The sequence below is a fragment of the Juglans regia genome, unplaced genomic scaffold, assembly GCF_001411555.2.
Source record: "Juglans regia cultivar Chandler unplaced genomic scaffold, Walnut 2.0 Scaffold_648, whole genome shotgun sequence".
NCBI classification, from domain to species: Eukaryota; Viridiplantae; Streptophyta; class Magnoliopsida; order Fagales; family Juglandaceae; genus Juglans; species Juglans regia.
Window position 1 is genome coordinate 5296 of NW_023361338.1, and position 17200 is coordinate 22495.

At 37.6% G+C, this 17200-nt stretch overlaps 1 protein-coding gene and 1 non-coding gene across 2 annotated transcripts; both read right to left on the reverse strand.

Moving 5' to 3' along the window:
• Positions 1 to 268: 268 nt before the first annotated feature.
• LOC109000371 (inositol phosphorylceramide glucuronosyltransferase 1) lies at positions 269 to 16774 on the reverse strand. The gene is made up of 10 exons (XM_035687071.1): positions 16247 to 16774; positions 15539 to 15659; positions 14660 to 14845; positions 8118 to 8281; positions 3471 to 3578; positions 2929 to 3066; positions 2691 to 2828; positions 2238 to 2520; positions 1999 to 2122; positions 269 to 648 (listed from the first exon to the last, which is right to left on the reverse strand). Exons 1-10 carry the CDS (start codon positions 16481 to 16483, stop codon positions 507 to 509), a joined length of 1641 nt encoding a protein of 546 aa, XP_035542964.1. The 5' UTR covers positions 16484 to 16774; the 3' UTR covers positions 269 to 506.
• Positions 7562 to 7721, reverse strand: LOC118346062. The gene has a single exon (XR_004799462.1). It is a non-coding gene; the product is annotated as a small nucleolar RNA snoR138 (small nucleolar RNA).
• Positions 16775 to 17200: the final 426 nt, after the last annotated feature.

Sequence of the window (17200 nt, forward strand, 5' to 3'; positions counted from 1 at the left end):
AAGCGGCAAAGTCATCCTGCCGAAAAAGAACTTGACATATTTCAGTACATCGTAACAATAAGAATAATGCTTCTATACCTCCTCAAATTAACCCCCTCATTTAGAACCTTCATGCATTTAATTTTTTTAAAATATTTAAACATGTTTAAAAAATGTTTAAAATAAAAAGCCAAAAAAAAAAATAATAATAATATAATTTACACTAGACGACACAATGAACGGGCACCTTCAAGCAGTAACGTAGCACCGCTCTAACAATAATATTGGAAATTATAATACACCTCCATCTTCATTGATTGAAAAAATTTAGTTGTGTAACAAACATTTAAAACTTTGATCAATTTCAAAAAGAATACTAAAAAAACCTCAGGGAAAAATACATTTCTAAATTGAAAAATTTCGCTACAATTTTACAAATCAAGCATAGGGCCACCATATGCCAAATAAATTACAATTAGAAGTGACGGACATTGGCAATAGTTTACATCTTTTGAAAGTGTCACTGATCAACATAAGAAACATAAGCTCCTACTTCGTGTATTGCCTCTGTCTTCCAAGCCTTTCAAGAAAGCTCTAATTGCAAGATGCTCTGAAGAGTAAGTCATGAAAGATGCCAAAACCAATCCTCCCACACCCATCAAAGCTAACCTGTTTAAAAAACTCTTTCTTGATTACTCTTTTAATTTTCTGTGGGGCTTGACTGATGGAATGCCGAGCAAGAACAAATTAAACAGAAGAACACAAGTCTGCCACTAATATTTTCAGACAATCATATAGAGAAAAAAATTATGTACAGAATCATTAACTTGCTTTGTGATCAAGGAGAATAACGACATATTTGGAAGAATTAATGATAGAGATAAATAGGAGCAGAGAGGGGAGCAAAGAGGTTTACACATAAAAATAAAAAAATAAAAAAAAATAAAAAAAAAATAAAAGAAAAAGAAAAAAGGAATGTGATTGGCTTCTACATTTACATAAAGGCATGAGTACACAAATTATATATAAGAAGCAATGCCTCGTTGAAATAGCGGGTTAACAAGTCACCTAACAGCCTCCCTATTATTTACTTGAAAGGAGAGGAAAAACATTCAACAAAAGAAAAAGAAAAAATAAATAAATAACTTGGGTTAGTAAGCTAAGCACTCCTTTTTGCCAAGGAGATGAGCTCTACATGAAGTTAGAACAAATGCATGAGCATCCAATGATTTTTTATGTATCCTTCGGTAAAAGTGAATTAAATATTTCTTCGTTAAGTAATGGCACAGAAGTATTAAATAAAAAGTAGTTCTTGAAAGAATGAAAGGTGCAAGAAAGATAATTAGCTTCATGGACACAAAATTCTAAATTTAATGAAAGGTATTATGAATATGGAAGTCTAAGTGAGCCATTTGTCTCTACAGTAGAAGCAAAATATCTCAACTCAATGCATATGACCATATCTAGGGACAGTTACCCATTTGCCCCACTAATAACCATGTCTTTACTTGTAACCTCTACCACCCAGCAAATCTCACCACCCTCGTCATGTTTGATTCTTCGACATTAATATAAACTCTTTCACATTGGCACGATTAACAAGCTTCTATTGCACAGGTCCAAACCAACTCAAAAGAGAAGAATAAATGAGAAAAGAGAAGAAGTGAGCAGCCGAAAGATAATAAGTTTAGGGTCTTTTTAAATATATACAATAAGTGGGCAGGCAGGCATTCTACCCGCTACCTACGCACTATACGTGTTTAAAAGTACAGATCTGCCCACTGGGCCCATGTAATGGGCGGGTTGCCCGCCCGTTTCCAAACAGGCCGGGCAGACCAGGTCCAGGTGAATCCCACCAAGTAAATTCAATGATTCTTTTTACATTTTTTTCTTGAGTTATGAATACCATTAAAATTATGGTTGCATGATTTTGTTTCTCATTATTTTCATGGAAGAGGGAAAAAAGGAAAGCAAGACATTAATGATGACAATAATCAGCACTACGATCAACCAAATTACCTAGCAAAAAGAGCAGTGATCCCAAAAAGACACGGTAAAGATGGGCCCGCAACAGCCAAAAAGGCCATCACTAACCCATAATGCCACGTCGCAACATCACAGGGCAATCCTTGCCGGTGATGACCTGCAACACACAACCATCAATGAATTTCCATAATAGTACAAACAAGGAACTAATGGGCACAAGTCATACATAACCATGTAAATTAGATATACATAGCTACTTCAAGCCAACAAACCTTTTCCAGAATCATAATCAAGAGATTCAGGATCAGAGGAGAAGGATCCCACCGCAGCTTTTGTCTTCCCCCATATGGAAACCAAATATAGATAACCTCCAAATAGAAGAATGAACAATGTAAATGTCCATTCATACATCAAGAGCAAACCAGTCCATGGCATCACTTGATGAGGCACAATTGCTAGAGCAAGTGCAAGCGACACCGCAGCCGCCACAAAACAGACACAGACAGATATTCCACCCAAATAAATAGGCACCTTGGTGTTCGCACCATTAGAGAACTGTTTAAGATCACAACAGAAAATATCAACAAAGACAAAATATAGATGGAGCAATTGCACAACTAACCGCAAGAAGTTCAAGAGTATAACTTCATTTTATATAAAAAAGAGAAGCTTAGATATGAAAGCAATCTTGCAGATCCAACTCGTTAGAAGGGGAAGAAACTAACCTGATGGTTGGAACTGATGGTCGATGATGTAGAAACACCACTATAACTAAGTGATCCACCATATCTAATTTTGTAGTACATATGTCTGATGCTATTGCACAATGAACTTCTACAAAATGAACCAAAGTACTCCCGTGTCTGTATAAACATAACATAACATTAGATGCAGAAAACAATAATCATTTCGTTGTATGCTTGATAAAAGATAATGGTGATGATAAAACAGGTAAGCGCTGACCTGAAGAAAAGACTGATAATAACAAAAGAGTAAAGCCAAAGGCGGTAGTAGAAAAAGAAATTTGACAAGAAGGTCATCATTAGGATTTCCGCCCCCTCCAGTTCCAGGAAGGGATTCCTCAAGCTGTTCCCTAACATTCTGCAACATAAGCAAACAAAATAATAATAAATAAAGAACATATTAGAACTCGCAGAATATTAATGTAATCCTCTGCCACTAGATAAGACAGTAATTACAACTTAATAACAAACCATCTTGAATAATAAATACTTAGCAGGTGCACTTTCTCTTCTTCCTATACCACCCACCCGCATCATGTAGAATAGCATGCCAATTCAGAGGCGCAGATATATCCCTCGTAACTAGACAAAAAAAAAAAAAAAAACTCCCATTCCTCTCTCAAGAAAAAAGACAAAAACTCCCTAAAAATTTTTAGAAACAAGCAGACAACAGTTACTTGTAAAGATGGATAGAGAACTGATAAATTAAAATAGAAAATCAGAAAATTTAAATAATTTGGTAAAAGAATCTGAAGCTGATACCTGCCAGACATCAACAGGTTTCAACAGCCAAGATGTCCACCAGTCCCAAGGCTTAAGGGGGCCAAGTGTATAGTGAATAACGCAGAGTTCACTCTCATTTACCATCCACTGCATATACAATTGAATAAAAGATTAGACAACTTATATAGGAAAACTGTATACATAACAAAAGTACATACAAAGAAAACTTAGTCAACACTCATCAATCAACAAAGTTATAACGCTTTTCACATAAAAAATGATATGAACCCGCGGGAAAGGAATCCCTTGAACCCACAGTCAATTTGAAAACTTCCCAAGAAAGCCAAAATCAAGTCAAAGGATGGAGAACCGATCTTCATCCTTCAAGCCTCATCTTGAATGTTGAGCTCTTGCTAAACTCGTCCCAAGTGGATTGCATCAATCCTTGCATTGTCTCCGTGATCTTTAAGACTAGGCCCATCATGGTTCCCATCAAAAAGGCATCAATAGAACGATAAGTGCATATGCGCAACACCCCTAGGAGATGAAAACTGTTCTTTACAAGTCCTAGAACACTCATATAGGAATGTTAACATGTTTGCCATCTCGTCAAATAAACTTATTATTTATTTGGACTACATTAATCCACCAAAACCCCCCACAGCTAAAGCAGATTCTGGCGCATAGAGCTAGTGATATTCTCACCTATCTAATTCTTTAAATCCTATTGGAGCTATTTAAGCCTTCACTGTATATAAAAAACCACAATCACTAATAAAAAAACCAAAAGGGGGCCACATGTCCTCTGCCTCTGCAAAATGAAACAGCAATCAGCTAGAGATCTCACAATCCAGTAAAATAAAATCCTACCGCTGTAAAATTTTCCAATATCCCATTATAGAGCAGCAGAAAAAATAGTTTTTGTTTTTAAGAAATGAGTACTCAATATAAATAACATCCTTAGGTTATCTGTAACATACGGGTTCAAATTTAGGGCTTAAAACTAGTATTATTTCTTTTATTATTTTACTTTTGTTAGCATCTTAGGAAATATGCTAACAGTAAATTAGTTATTTCCTTCCCTATCAAAACCTTTGTATAGTTATCCGTTAGTTTCCATATTAGATTAGTTTCCTAGTTTGAAACCACAACTCGACTCTTCAAAATCCTCTCAAAATCCGTATCCTCGTAGGAATAATTTTCCAAGTGTAGCCAACTTCAAACCCTAGCATATCTACTGAGGACTCACGCCGCTCACCTCCCCATTTTCTATAAACCCCACAAAAATCCTCTGTTTTTTTTTAAACACACTGAAATACCTGGAGGAAGAACACTTTCGCATAAGCCTTATTTTCTGCCCAGCCACCGCCGACCACCCTAGGACATCGGAGCACCAACCACGGTGCCAGAAATTGCCGGCGAACCTAGCCCTGTCGCACCCACTCCCTTCCGGTAAGCACATCGCCGTCGGCCACCATTTCCTGTCTCTAGTGTTTTTCGGTTTGATAGTTCTCTCTCTAAACTCTCTCTTTCTCTCTCTCCCTCCCTCTCTTGGTGTCGCACCACCATAGGAACCTCCTAGTTGCACCGACGTCACGTCTAGCCACCCAGAGCCGCCGTCGCACTCAGCCCCTCTCTCGGTAAGATTTTGCACGACTCCCTCCCACATTCACGAGCACTCGGTGTTAGCCTTGTGCTTTCCAGAGGAAGCTTCTTCCTTTAATCTGGAATGGGCCCTTGGGCCTTAGGCCTATTCAGCCGAATGCCTCTTTAAAATTCTAAGTGGACTGTTTTCCCAATTGGCCTTAGGCCTTCTTCCTATGTTCGATTGATTGAATGTTACTAAAATCATATGAAAGCCATGAGATGTTCATATAGTAATTCAAGTCAAGTATGCCGTGTAATGGACTAGTCAGATTATGCAAACCATGTCCATGTAATACATAGATTATGTATGCCATGTTCATAAAGTACTTAGATCATGTATGCCATGTTCATAAAGTACTTAGATCATGTATGCCATGGAATGTCATAAAATGTTCAGAGCATGTTATGTCATGTCATGTTATGCTATGCCATGTATAAGAAAATGCCATGTTATGCTATGTACAAGAATATGCCATGCTATGCTATGCCATGTACAAGAATATGCCATGTTAGAAATGTTCATGAAGCCTAATAAATTCTCATGCATTATGAAAGATAAGAAATGTTACGGTGCCACAGACTCAAGCGTGGTTAACCACAAGTAAAGTGAAACACGGAATCAAGCGTATTTCACTCCATGTTATTTAGTTAAGTGAAGCACGGACTCAAGCGTGTTTAACTCCATCTTACTCCATTAAGTAGAACACGGACCCAAGCGTGTTTCACTCCATGTTATTCAGTTAAATGGAACACGGATCCAAGCGTGTTTCACTCCATGTTATACAAGTTAAGTGAAATACGGACCCAAGCGTGTTTCACTCCATGCTATACAAGTTAAGAGAAATACAGACCCAAGCGTGTTTCACTCCATGTTATGATAAGAAAAACAAGTTATTATGCATTCACATTACATGATTGCCATGTTTATGTATGCTTCCGCTCATGTTAATGATGAATATATATATGCTATGTGAATATGTGACGATATATGCATATATGTGAAGTTTTTCAGAAAGTTATATTACGTGTATGATTGGGAATCTGTGATGCTATATGTATGTTGTTAAGAGTCTTCAAAACTTTAATCAATGCTAGGCCAGATTATATTTTATAGTATGATGTGCTATTTACTGAGTATTCGACTCATTTTTGTTTGTTTTCCTGTTTTCTTTCATGTCTAATTTTTACAAATGGTGATTATGATGACGCAGAGCTGGATGGCCAGGAGTAGATCTAGCATAAAGACTTAGGAAGAAATAAGTGTTTTTTACACAAGAACTATAATCCTTTTATGTCATTCGTAGGATGAGTTTATGTCTTTCCACTTCACGTTCAGTTTTGAAACAATTATGATCATTTCAGTTTTCAATAAACGAGGTAATTCAGGATATGAATCTCTTTACCGGGCTTTATGTTATGAATGTTAATAACATCTCTATCCTATGGAACGGGGTGTTACATTATCCAATAGACATTGATCCAGTAATTTGTTCCAACAGATAGCAATCTTTTCATGGTTTTAACTAGGGATAAGATAATTTAGGTTTCTATATATTTACACCCCTTCAAATTGAATAGTCACTCTCTTGAATTACAAACCGCCGGGGACATGCAATATCCAAAATTTGCAAGCACGCTATAAAAATCCTGGTAGACTATAAAAAAGACCTATCCTCTTTGAAAGAACGTAAAAACTAGCACAACAGTAGATTTTTCTGTATGCATAAAGCCCACAGGTAAAAATATTGCAGATAGCTCCCATACTCAACCAAGTTGAAAGCACTACATCATGTCAATTGAAGTAAAAGGAGATGCATGTGGAGGGTGGGGTATTGAGGAGAAGATAGACCTTTAAACTTCTGGTATAAATATGAGCATAGTGTTATCTAAATTAAAAAGATCCATACTTTGGCAAGGTCCCTGCACAGTGGGGTTAAGATAATATAATAATCAAAAGGTACATCTTAGCATGATAGTATTGGTAAAAGCTTAAGCGCAAAGCACCTAGGCCAAACCACTTTGCTTACCAAAAGTGAAGCGCGCGCATTAGCACTCTTTTTGTGCAAGCTTAAAGGATAGAGAAGTGTGCTTTAGTAATTTTTAAAAAATTATAAAGTATTTGTTCAAGACTCAGAAAAGGATGTAAACAAATATTCCAAGTATTCAGTTTATATTGAAAATCATTAATGGACCATGTCGCCAAATGCTGTCATATGTAATGTGTATGCTTTGACCAATAATAGTCCAAGTGGGTTTTCTAGACAGGTTGATATTTGATTGCTCATATTAGCATAAAAGTCAATACTTATAATTCTTGAACTTTCTTGGTCATGGCCTTTTGGGTATAATGTAATTCAACCATGTACTCTAATTTGATTATAACTATCAAATATCATCAATGTGTATATTCAGCAAAGAAAAAGAGAACTATACATAAAATGCTATGTTTTAATTTTTTTCAGCAAATAAAAAGGGAAAATTTAAAATATCCAAAGCTATCTAGGAAAGGAACATGAAGAGCAACATAAAAGCGTCCCTTTCCCTCAAACTGCTTCGGTTTACTTGCTGTATGCCCCTGTCTGAACCAAATGGCGTCATATTTCAAGTTTCCTTTTTTCGACGTCTGGTTATTCTAGAGGCAAACTATGTTTAAATTTTATGTATTAGTTGGTTACTTGATTTTCATGCTGCATACCAACTAAATTATAAACCTTGTTTTATTGTAATTTATGGATTTTTTGTTATTATACATCTTCAAAAATGTTCTATTCTTCAATCAGGTGAACGCTTGTTCTTGGTGCTTTGTGCCTAGGCTCGAGGTGGCATTTGTCACCAGCACTAAGCATGATAGAGATGTTTGCATTATGAAATTAACTTGCAGCTGATGCAATTAAATTAAGTGAATACTAAGTCTTGAAGTACTTGATATATTGAGAGCAAAAGCACAAGGAAATAGCACCATCACCATAGCGTAGTGAAAACATTAAGTAGTAGCTAATTTGCCTGAAATAAAGGCAAAAAAAAAAAAAACCAACGTACCTTGTTTGCAAGCATGTAAAGACCAACATCTGCATTATATAGAGTGGACAGGCGCTGCATTTCAGGAACTGGTCTGGATTTCAACACCTCCGGGGATAAATTTGGCTCAAAAACATGTGCATTTGGAAATCCAGTGTAATATGAATTCAGAAAACCCTGATCTCCTGTCAGAGAGAGAAAAAAAAAGGAGCTGGAAATAAGATCAAGCTATAAATATTATACAATTCCTTCTTTAAGTAAAATTAAGTTTAATTGGATCAAGTAAATAGGCATAGCCTAGATACATAGGAAGCATACGAAAGAGAAACTCAAGTGAGTTAACATGAGGAAAATTCCATTTACACACTAAAGTACAGTTTCTGTAAAGACCCATGGTGCAAGACCACTCAAGCATCTCAAATGAAAAATTGAGTACTCTAGTTGTTGTGCAACTCTACTTAGTTGACCTCATATACCATCGAAGGTGCAACAATATACATCCTCATGTTATTATTTGTTTTGGGCTTTTGCCTACTCTTTTGATTAATAAAAATTTGTTTACAGATGAAAAAAATATATATTTGCTAAGATCTTTCTTAAGGTTGCCAACCAAATTTAAAATAAAACATTCAAAGGCACCTTGTTTCTCCAAATGCACTGACACAAAAATGAAGAGTCAACTGAGGGGAGAAGCACATTGAAGAGGGATAAAAACCTCAAAGATGAATCCCTCACCACTTGAGATGACTCACCTCTCAAGAGGGATAACACTTTCCTTAGAGCTGCCCAAGATTGGGAAATTGACACATTTACAGACTTCTTCAACCTTGTGTATATTTGTCGAGTGACTGGAGGAGCAGATAAGATTATGTGGTCACAATCCAAGAAGGGGAATTTTACTGCACAATCATACTACAAGTCCCTCAAGACACTCTACAAGAGCATTCCCATGGAAGAACATATGGAAGACTAAGGCCCCCCTAAAAGCTTTCTTTTTATATGGACAGCTTATATAGACAGCTTCACTAGGGAAGATTCTTACCTTAGATAATCTAAGAAAACGCCGATTAATTGTCTTGGATTGATGCTATATGTGTAAGAAAAGTGGGGAGTCTGTGGATCACCTATTATCGTATTGTGATGTAGCCATGAGCTTATGGAATGATATCTTTCCTAGAGTGGGACTCGTTTAGGTAAAGCCAATAAGGGTTGTTGACTTTTTAAGGCATTCAAGGTAATTCTCAAATCGAAGCGATGTGGAAGATGAAACCGATTTGCCTATGGTGGTGCATATGGATGGAGAGGAATGGTCGGAGTTGAGAATCGTGAACGGACAGTGGATGAGATTAAAACTTTTTTTCTTCATACATTATTCCATTGGTCAATTGTAATAGATTTAAACGGCATGAACGTACATGATTTTCTTGTATCTTTAGACAGTCATGCATAGGTGTTGTTCTTGTATATGTCCCGTGTACTTGGCTTCACCTATTTTTAATAAAATTCATATTTATTGATAAAAAAAAATAATTTATCTTTGGATGGTAACCAACAAAAACTCCCCAACGAGTGGAGTTTTCGGTATGTTGGCAAAATCACTAGGTCATGGAAATTTAGAAGCTTGAAGGGTAGCTCCCCTATGGTTTATGTGGCATACTTGGAAAGATCACAACTCAAACTTTTGAAGACTGAGAGATGACAGTGACAAAAATAAAGCTATCCTTTTCGCACCCACCCTCTATGTTTGGATAGCTACTCACCATGGCTCCCAATTCTCTAGTTGTCTAAACTAGACATATTTTTGCTCTTTGTTTCTTCTTGCTAGCTGATCTTTCCTTTGTGCTTCTAATACAATTCCATTACTTATCAAATAAATTAATTTATTAACTGCACCAAGACAGTGTAAATGAATATCAGAAAAACTAGCACATCAAAGATATCTTTTTTTTGATAAGTAAGATATAAACTTTATTGATGTGAATGAAATAGGCATATACCTAGTACACCGGAAGTATACATTTGAACACCTAGATACATTCTACGAGTGTTAAACTAAAGATAGGAATTCATGTATATCATCCCCATTTAATACAATAGCTGAAAACCAAAGCAATAAAGTGTGCATAAAATAATTCTTCAGCTCCAACATTGTTCGTTCCTTGTCTTCGAAGCAGCGCATATTCCGTTCCGTCCAAATAAATACACCACATGATACACAACGGAATCATTCTCCAAACTGCTGCCACTTGATGACTGCCCTGCAATTTTCTCCAACAACCCATGAGCTCCACCACTCTCCTAGGCATTACCCAAGCCACCCCGACCCGTCGAAAAATCTCATCCCATAGCCCTCTTGCTACATCACAATGTAGTAAAAGATGATCTACCGATTCTCCATTCTTCCTACACATGTAGGACCAATCCAATACAACACATCCTCTTTTCCTCAAGTTATCCGTGGTTAAGATCTTCCCAAGGGCAGCATTCCAAACAAAAAAAGCAACTCTAGAAGGCACTCGAGACCTCCAAATGTTCCTCCATGGGAATGAGGTGTGATCCTGAGAAATCAGAATTTTATAATACGCTTTTACTGAGAATTTCTTATGATCCTGGAGCCTCCATTTCAATCTGTCTTGTTGTGCCATAGTAGACCCAAAAGAATGTAACAAGCTGAAAAAATCTGAAACCATAGATAATTCCCAATCATGAATATCTCTATTAAACAGAATATTCCACTGATGCGAGCCATGTGCAAATAATCGCACTTCCGCCACAGACACGTCCTTGTTAACTGTAATACGATATAAAGCTGGAAACACCATTTCCAATGCGTGCTCTCCACACCACACATCTCGCCAAAAACTGATTCGGTTACCCTCACCTGCGACAAAACGGATATGATTTACGAAAATAATCCACCCCTTTCTTATAAACTTCCATAGCCCCACTCCATGCCCCCCTCTCACTTCTTTAGAACACCAACCCCCCCAATCAACTCCATGTTTAGCATCTATTATTTCCCTCCACAAAGAACCCTCTTCCATATGATATCTCCAAAGCCATTTCCCCAACAACACTTTATTAAAAGTTCTCAAATTACACACACCCAACCCCCCATACTCAACTGGAGAACATACTGACTTCCAATTAACCAAATGAACTTTCTTCTCCTCCCCTAAGCCTCCCCATAAAAATGCCTTGAAGAGTTTCTCGATTCTATTCACCACCCCTACAGGCATAGGAAAAAGGGATAAAAAATAAGTGGGAAGATTTGTAAGGGTACTCTTGATAAGAGTGAGACGACCCCCTTTCGAAAGATACACCCTTTTCCATCCAGCCAACCTTTTTTCTATCTTTTCGACCACCCCATCCCACATAGCTCTACTCTTGAAAGTAGCACCTAGCGGAAGGCCCAGGTATTTCATTGGGAGCGAGGACACCCTGCAACCCAAAAGACTAGCTAGATTGCGTATATTAGGGACCACCCCCACCGGTACCATCTCAGACTTGTCAAGATTCACCTTGAGTCCTGATACTGCTTCAAAACAAAGTAATAATGCACGCAAAGTTTGGACCTGACTCCTATCCGCTTCACAAAACAACAGAGTGTCGTCTGCGAAAAGAAGATGTGAAATGATACAAGAGCTACCAGAGCCATTTCCCACCTGAAAACCAGATAAGAAACCCCCACTAACAGTAGCCTGCAACATCTTGCTCAGCGCCTCCATAACTATGACAAAAAGAAAGGGAGATAAAGGATCACCCTGTCGCAAACCCCTCGAACTATAAAAAAAACCTGCAGGAGTGCCATTAACTAACACTGAAAACCGGGCCGTTGAAATGCAAAAACGCATCCAGGAAATCCACCTATCTCCAAAGCCACACCTCTTCAATAAATACAAAAGGAAATCCCAGTTCACATGGTCATAAGCCTTCTCCATGTCTAGCTTGCAAAGAATACCTGGACTTCCCTCCCTCAACCTAGCATCCAAACACTCATTTGCAATGAGCACCGAATCAAGTATATATCTCCCATGAATAAAAGCATTCTGGGGCTTGGAGATAATATTTTCCAGCACTAGACTGAGCCGGTTAGCAAGGACCTTTGAAATAATCTTATAGACACTGCTAATCAAACTTATTGGACGAAAATCCTCAATATTCGACGCCCCACTTTTCTTTGGAATGAGTGCGATAAAAGTCGCATTAAGTGATTTTTCAAGCTTTTGATAAGCATGAAATTCACTGAACACCCGCAAGACATCACCTTTCACCACATCCCAACAAGTTTGAAAGAAACCCATTGAAAAACCATCCGGGCCCGGCGCTTTGTCCTTAACCATACCAGATATGACCTTGAAGATCTCATCTTCCACAAAAGGTCTCTCCAATACATTAACCAGCTGTGAATCAATTGTCTCAAACGGTAAGTCATCAAGCTTCGGCCTCCAAGTTGCTGGTTCGGTAAGTAGAGTCTCATAATAATGTGCAATGTGACTTTCTAGATCAGCCGAAGAAGATAGCTCCTGTGTACCTGAATGTAACAACTCAATCGCATTAATTCGTCGATGAGAATTAGCCATTTTGTGGAAAAACTTCGTACACCTATCACCCTCTTTCAACCAGAGGGCTCTGGATTTTTGACGCCATGAAGTCTCTTCTAGCAGCAAACCCCTTTCCAATTCTGCCACAACCGTCACTTTTCTCAATAACTCCTCCTCCGAGGCCCTTCCCAATAATTCCTTACCCTCCAACTCCTCCAACTCCTCCAACAAAATAGACTTCTGATTGTCAATATGACCAAAAACTTCCAAGTTCCATTTCTTTAGGTCTTGCTTTAGAGCCTTCATCTTACCTGCAAGAATAAAACTCGGAGTGCCACTAAACTGGTATGAAGTCCACCAATTTCTCACCATCTCTACAAACCCGTTTACCTTAAGCCACATATTCTCAAACTTGAAGTACCGGCGACCCCCTTGAATACCACCACAATCTAAAAGGATGGGAAAATGGTCTGAACTGACTCTAGCTAACCTTTTCTGGCTAACTTCTGGGTAGTGTGCTTCCCATAATGGCGAGACAAGAAATCTATCCAATTTCGACCAAACACGGCCATTAGACCAAGTAAACTCACCACCCACCAAGGGGAGGTCCATAAGATCCATATCAAAGATGAACTCAGAGAATTCCGCCATGGCCAAAGTGTGTCGATGATGCCCCGATCGTTCACTGGGAAAGCGAATAATGTTAAAATCACCCCCCATACACCACGGCACATCCCATAAAGAGTGTATTCCCGCCAACTCCTCCCACAACCGTCTTCTATCACTATTTATGTTAGGACCATAAGACCCTGCAAAAGCCCAAATCCACCCATCACTCACATTTTTAAACAACACCGAAACCGAAAACTCTCCAACACATTCCTCAATCTCCTCAATCACTCTTTTATCCCACATTAATAATACTCCACCTGATGCTCCCTGAGAGGCTAAATAAGACCAACCCAAATAAGGGCATCCCCAAATACTACGCACAATACTTCTATCAATAAGACCCAACTTTGTTTCTTGCAAGCATATCACATCTCCCTTCCATAGTCTCAATAGAGCTTTGATCCGAAGGCGTTTTTCCCTATTATTGAGACCCCTTACATTCCAAGAAACGAGCTTAGGCTTCATTAAAACTTAACTTACCCCTCCCTTTTGATCTAACCCTTCCACTACTCCCCTCCTTGACATCGTAATTGATGGAGCATGTTAGGCGTTTAAGTTCCCTATCTTGCTTAGAGGCTGATTTTGAACGGCTAGCTTCAATAGCCACTAAAAGGGCCATAAATTGTTCCTCATAACCTCCAAAAGAAACCCCGAATATTTTCTGTAACTCCTCTACCTTTTTAAAAATCCAATGCGTCGAATAACTCCTATAATCACTGGGAGGGAGTGTACATAAAGGATTAGGAGTCCCCTCTTCCCCAATAACTCCACAATACAATTTGTAATAAGGTCAACTTAGCAGCAACACTATTTTGAATTGTTGCATTTTTTTTTTCTTTTATTGGCACCGGATGTCCGGGAACAATGTTCTGACTAATCCCGGGGGTACATAGGCCCTCGGCAACAAGTTTCCCGCAAGTGCACATCTGGTAATTCAGGGAGAAAATCCTCCAATCCGATTGCCCCTAGAGATTGCTTGCACCCAAGGGGATTTGAACCTTAGACCTAGGGGGAGCATACCCCCAAGCCCAATGCCTTTACCACTTGAGCCAACCCCTAGGGGTTGATTTGTTGCATTGTAACCTGAAGTTGAACTATATTTCTTTGCCATGAAAAGCAAATTAGACTTGGAAGCTCATGCTTTTTTCCACAAATTGGTTGAATTACGCACATAGATGTGAATCCAGCGATTTGTTTATTAAAATCAGACAAAATCTATAACCCATATCTTCCAACTATAAAATTAACCACAAAATCATCAAGATCAATTAAAAGCAAAAAAGATTACCAAGGGATAAAAATAGAACTTGTATAACCGCAAAAGCAATGCACAAAGAAATGCCTTACCTCCAGTGTAAGAAGGCAAGGTGGTAACTTTGCTCATCATGTCATTGAATATAGTTTCAGATGGTTCGAGTACCATCACTCCAGAATTCAGCCTCTCAGAATGCTTTAAGTTAGCACAAAACTTTCCACATTTGAACAGATCCTCAATGCTTTTGACCACAATAGTGTCCGCATCAAGGTATACAACTGCAAAATTAAATTTCATGAATCAAACTGTTAAAAGACATCCCAAATTATTCCTAATAGCAAAAAAGGAAATGAACCCACATCTCATGTATCTGGAAATAACCTCACTTGCACCACTATGAGTGTTGGAGAGTCAATGAACTAAAAATTCTCCATCTTAGATTTGTCACACTATGGGAAATCAAAGGAAAAACCCAACTCAATCAATAATCAATAACTGGCCTGAATTGAGGTTTCCGATTTGGTACGCAAAGATGCATAATAAGTTATGCTAACATGTTCCATCTTTATAAATATCTTCGCCTCACAATATTTTTTTTATTGGCACTGGGTGTCTGAGAACAAGGTCCCGACAAATATAACATCAATATGGTAAAAGCCTTAAAATGATACAACTCATTAATTTGTATAGCTGAAAGCCTTTTCCCATGAAAGGCATTCATGATCTGAGGTGCATGAGTAGATCTATTAGCAGGGATAAAATGGAAATTTATTATCTAATATATTATCAATTGGTTGTGTCCCACAACCTTTTGTTCAACCCATCTGTGTTTCGATGGCCAGGAGAGCCAGTCAGAGATTGCCCACTTTAAATAAAAAAACAAAACTTAGATAAAGAGTCCGTGTCCTTAATAATTCCTCAATTTTTCCTAAGCAACCAAATGTAGTGAACAATAAAGCAAAAGCTTTTACCTTTCTTGTAGTTAGTCATGTTAAAAATTTTAAGCTTCGTGTAGACACCCCAAAACCTCTTTGGCCGCACTTGATTAGGATTTGCCAATAAACTAATCTTCTCCACTAGCCACCCATCAGCCTGCACAATATTCCGCCAAAACCCAACAGCAAATAAATTCTATAAGTTAAAAATAAGCTATATCCAAGTCTTAACCAAAACTCTATATCTTTAACTCATCAAAACTGTGCAGAAGCATTTTCATTGCGAGCAACCAAAATTCTGAAAAGAAAGCATTCCAAATGGTTTAGTCCTCTAGACATAAAGACAGTTACACTCTTAACTCTCAATCTCGCTCAAATGAAAGAAATACATAATATCTAATATTTGTATCTTATATCGATTTCATCTTACTGACACATTCTTCATATAATAACCCAAAAAGGTCAGCTAAAGCCTACCACGATTATTAACAAAAATTAGTAGACTTGAAATCTTTAGCAAAACCGGGTCATCAAAGAATACTGGGATGCAAAGTTTGAGGAAAAAAAAAATAAAAAATAGGCTGCAAAATTCGGCGTCCTTTCTTCTCCCCAATTTTCTCACTAACGAAATAGAAACTAAAGAATAGAAGTTTAATTTAAAAAACAAAGAGAGTGAGAGACATAATTTACTAAACTTCGTATTCACAGCTCGATTTTTCTCTAAAACCAAACAAAAAGCGGTACCTGGAGAAGCTTCTTAGCATAGTCCGAGACACCATCAGAGACCAGAACCACCATGTCCTTCTTCGATCCAGTGTCCTTAATCGATTTCCCAAGAACCCTAACGCCCAATAGGAACTCATCTCCGTACAGGAGCGTGACGTAGGCTTCCTTCGAGGACGGAGATTCAGCGGAGGCCTTGGATTGAAGCGAAATGATAAATAGTACGAGCAATAGCCAAAGACCGGAGAATATTTTCATTATCTATAATATTCGAATGTATCTGGGGATCCGAATTTTCTCGAGAAAATGTAGGAACTTTCAGGAGAAAACGATTCTGGGACCTTTTGTTGGTATATATAGATTAGAAAAGTTTGAAAGGGGTTTGAATCTATAATATTCGCCTCCTTGTTGCTGTCATATTTGACGTCTCTGACCGACTATAGATGGCTCGTCCTAGTTTGAAAGTCGGCTCCGATCATCGGCGGCCACGCCCATTGTAAGTTCACGTTATTTGTAAGTTATAGTAATATCTCTAGCACTTAGATTTTTTTATCTTAGCACTTATCATTACCTGTTACAGTTGATGAGGTGATATGAATCAAGTAGGTTTCATTTATTTTTCAAAAAACAAAAAAAGTAGCTTTCATTTAAATAGGAAAAATATCAATTTATAATTTTTTATAATTTTTTATAATTTTATGTAAATTGATGGTAGTAGTTTTGTAAGATTAATTTTTTTTTTAATAAAGTAACTTAATTACATTCATTGTGTAGAACCATGCCCTTTGTAGGTAGGAACCCCTCACATATAAGACTAAGGTCCGTTTGGATAATGGAGTGAACTATTCATTATTTTATCATTGCTTTTTACTTAATTTTTACTATTATTCACTATTATTTAATATTTTATAATTATTTTTTCACAACTTTATCATTACTATTTACAAAATATTTGAGATCACCTTACTATCTAAA

Bases quoted from the DNA above. Each gene is read 5' to 3' on its own strand.
- LOC109000371 (XM_035687071.1), bottom strand. From the start codon at position 16,483: ATGAAAATATTCTCCGGTCTTTGGCTATTGCTCGTACTATTTATCATT. The intron at 3,067-3,470 runs GTATCAGCTTCA...CTTATGTTGCAG, and splicing joins AACCTGTTGATGTCTGGCAG to AATGTTAGGGAACAGCTTGA. The intron at 2,521-2,690 runs GTTAGTTTCTTC...GATCTTAAACAG, and splicing joins CCATCAGTTCCAACCATCAG to TTCTCTAATGGTGCGAACAC.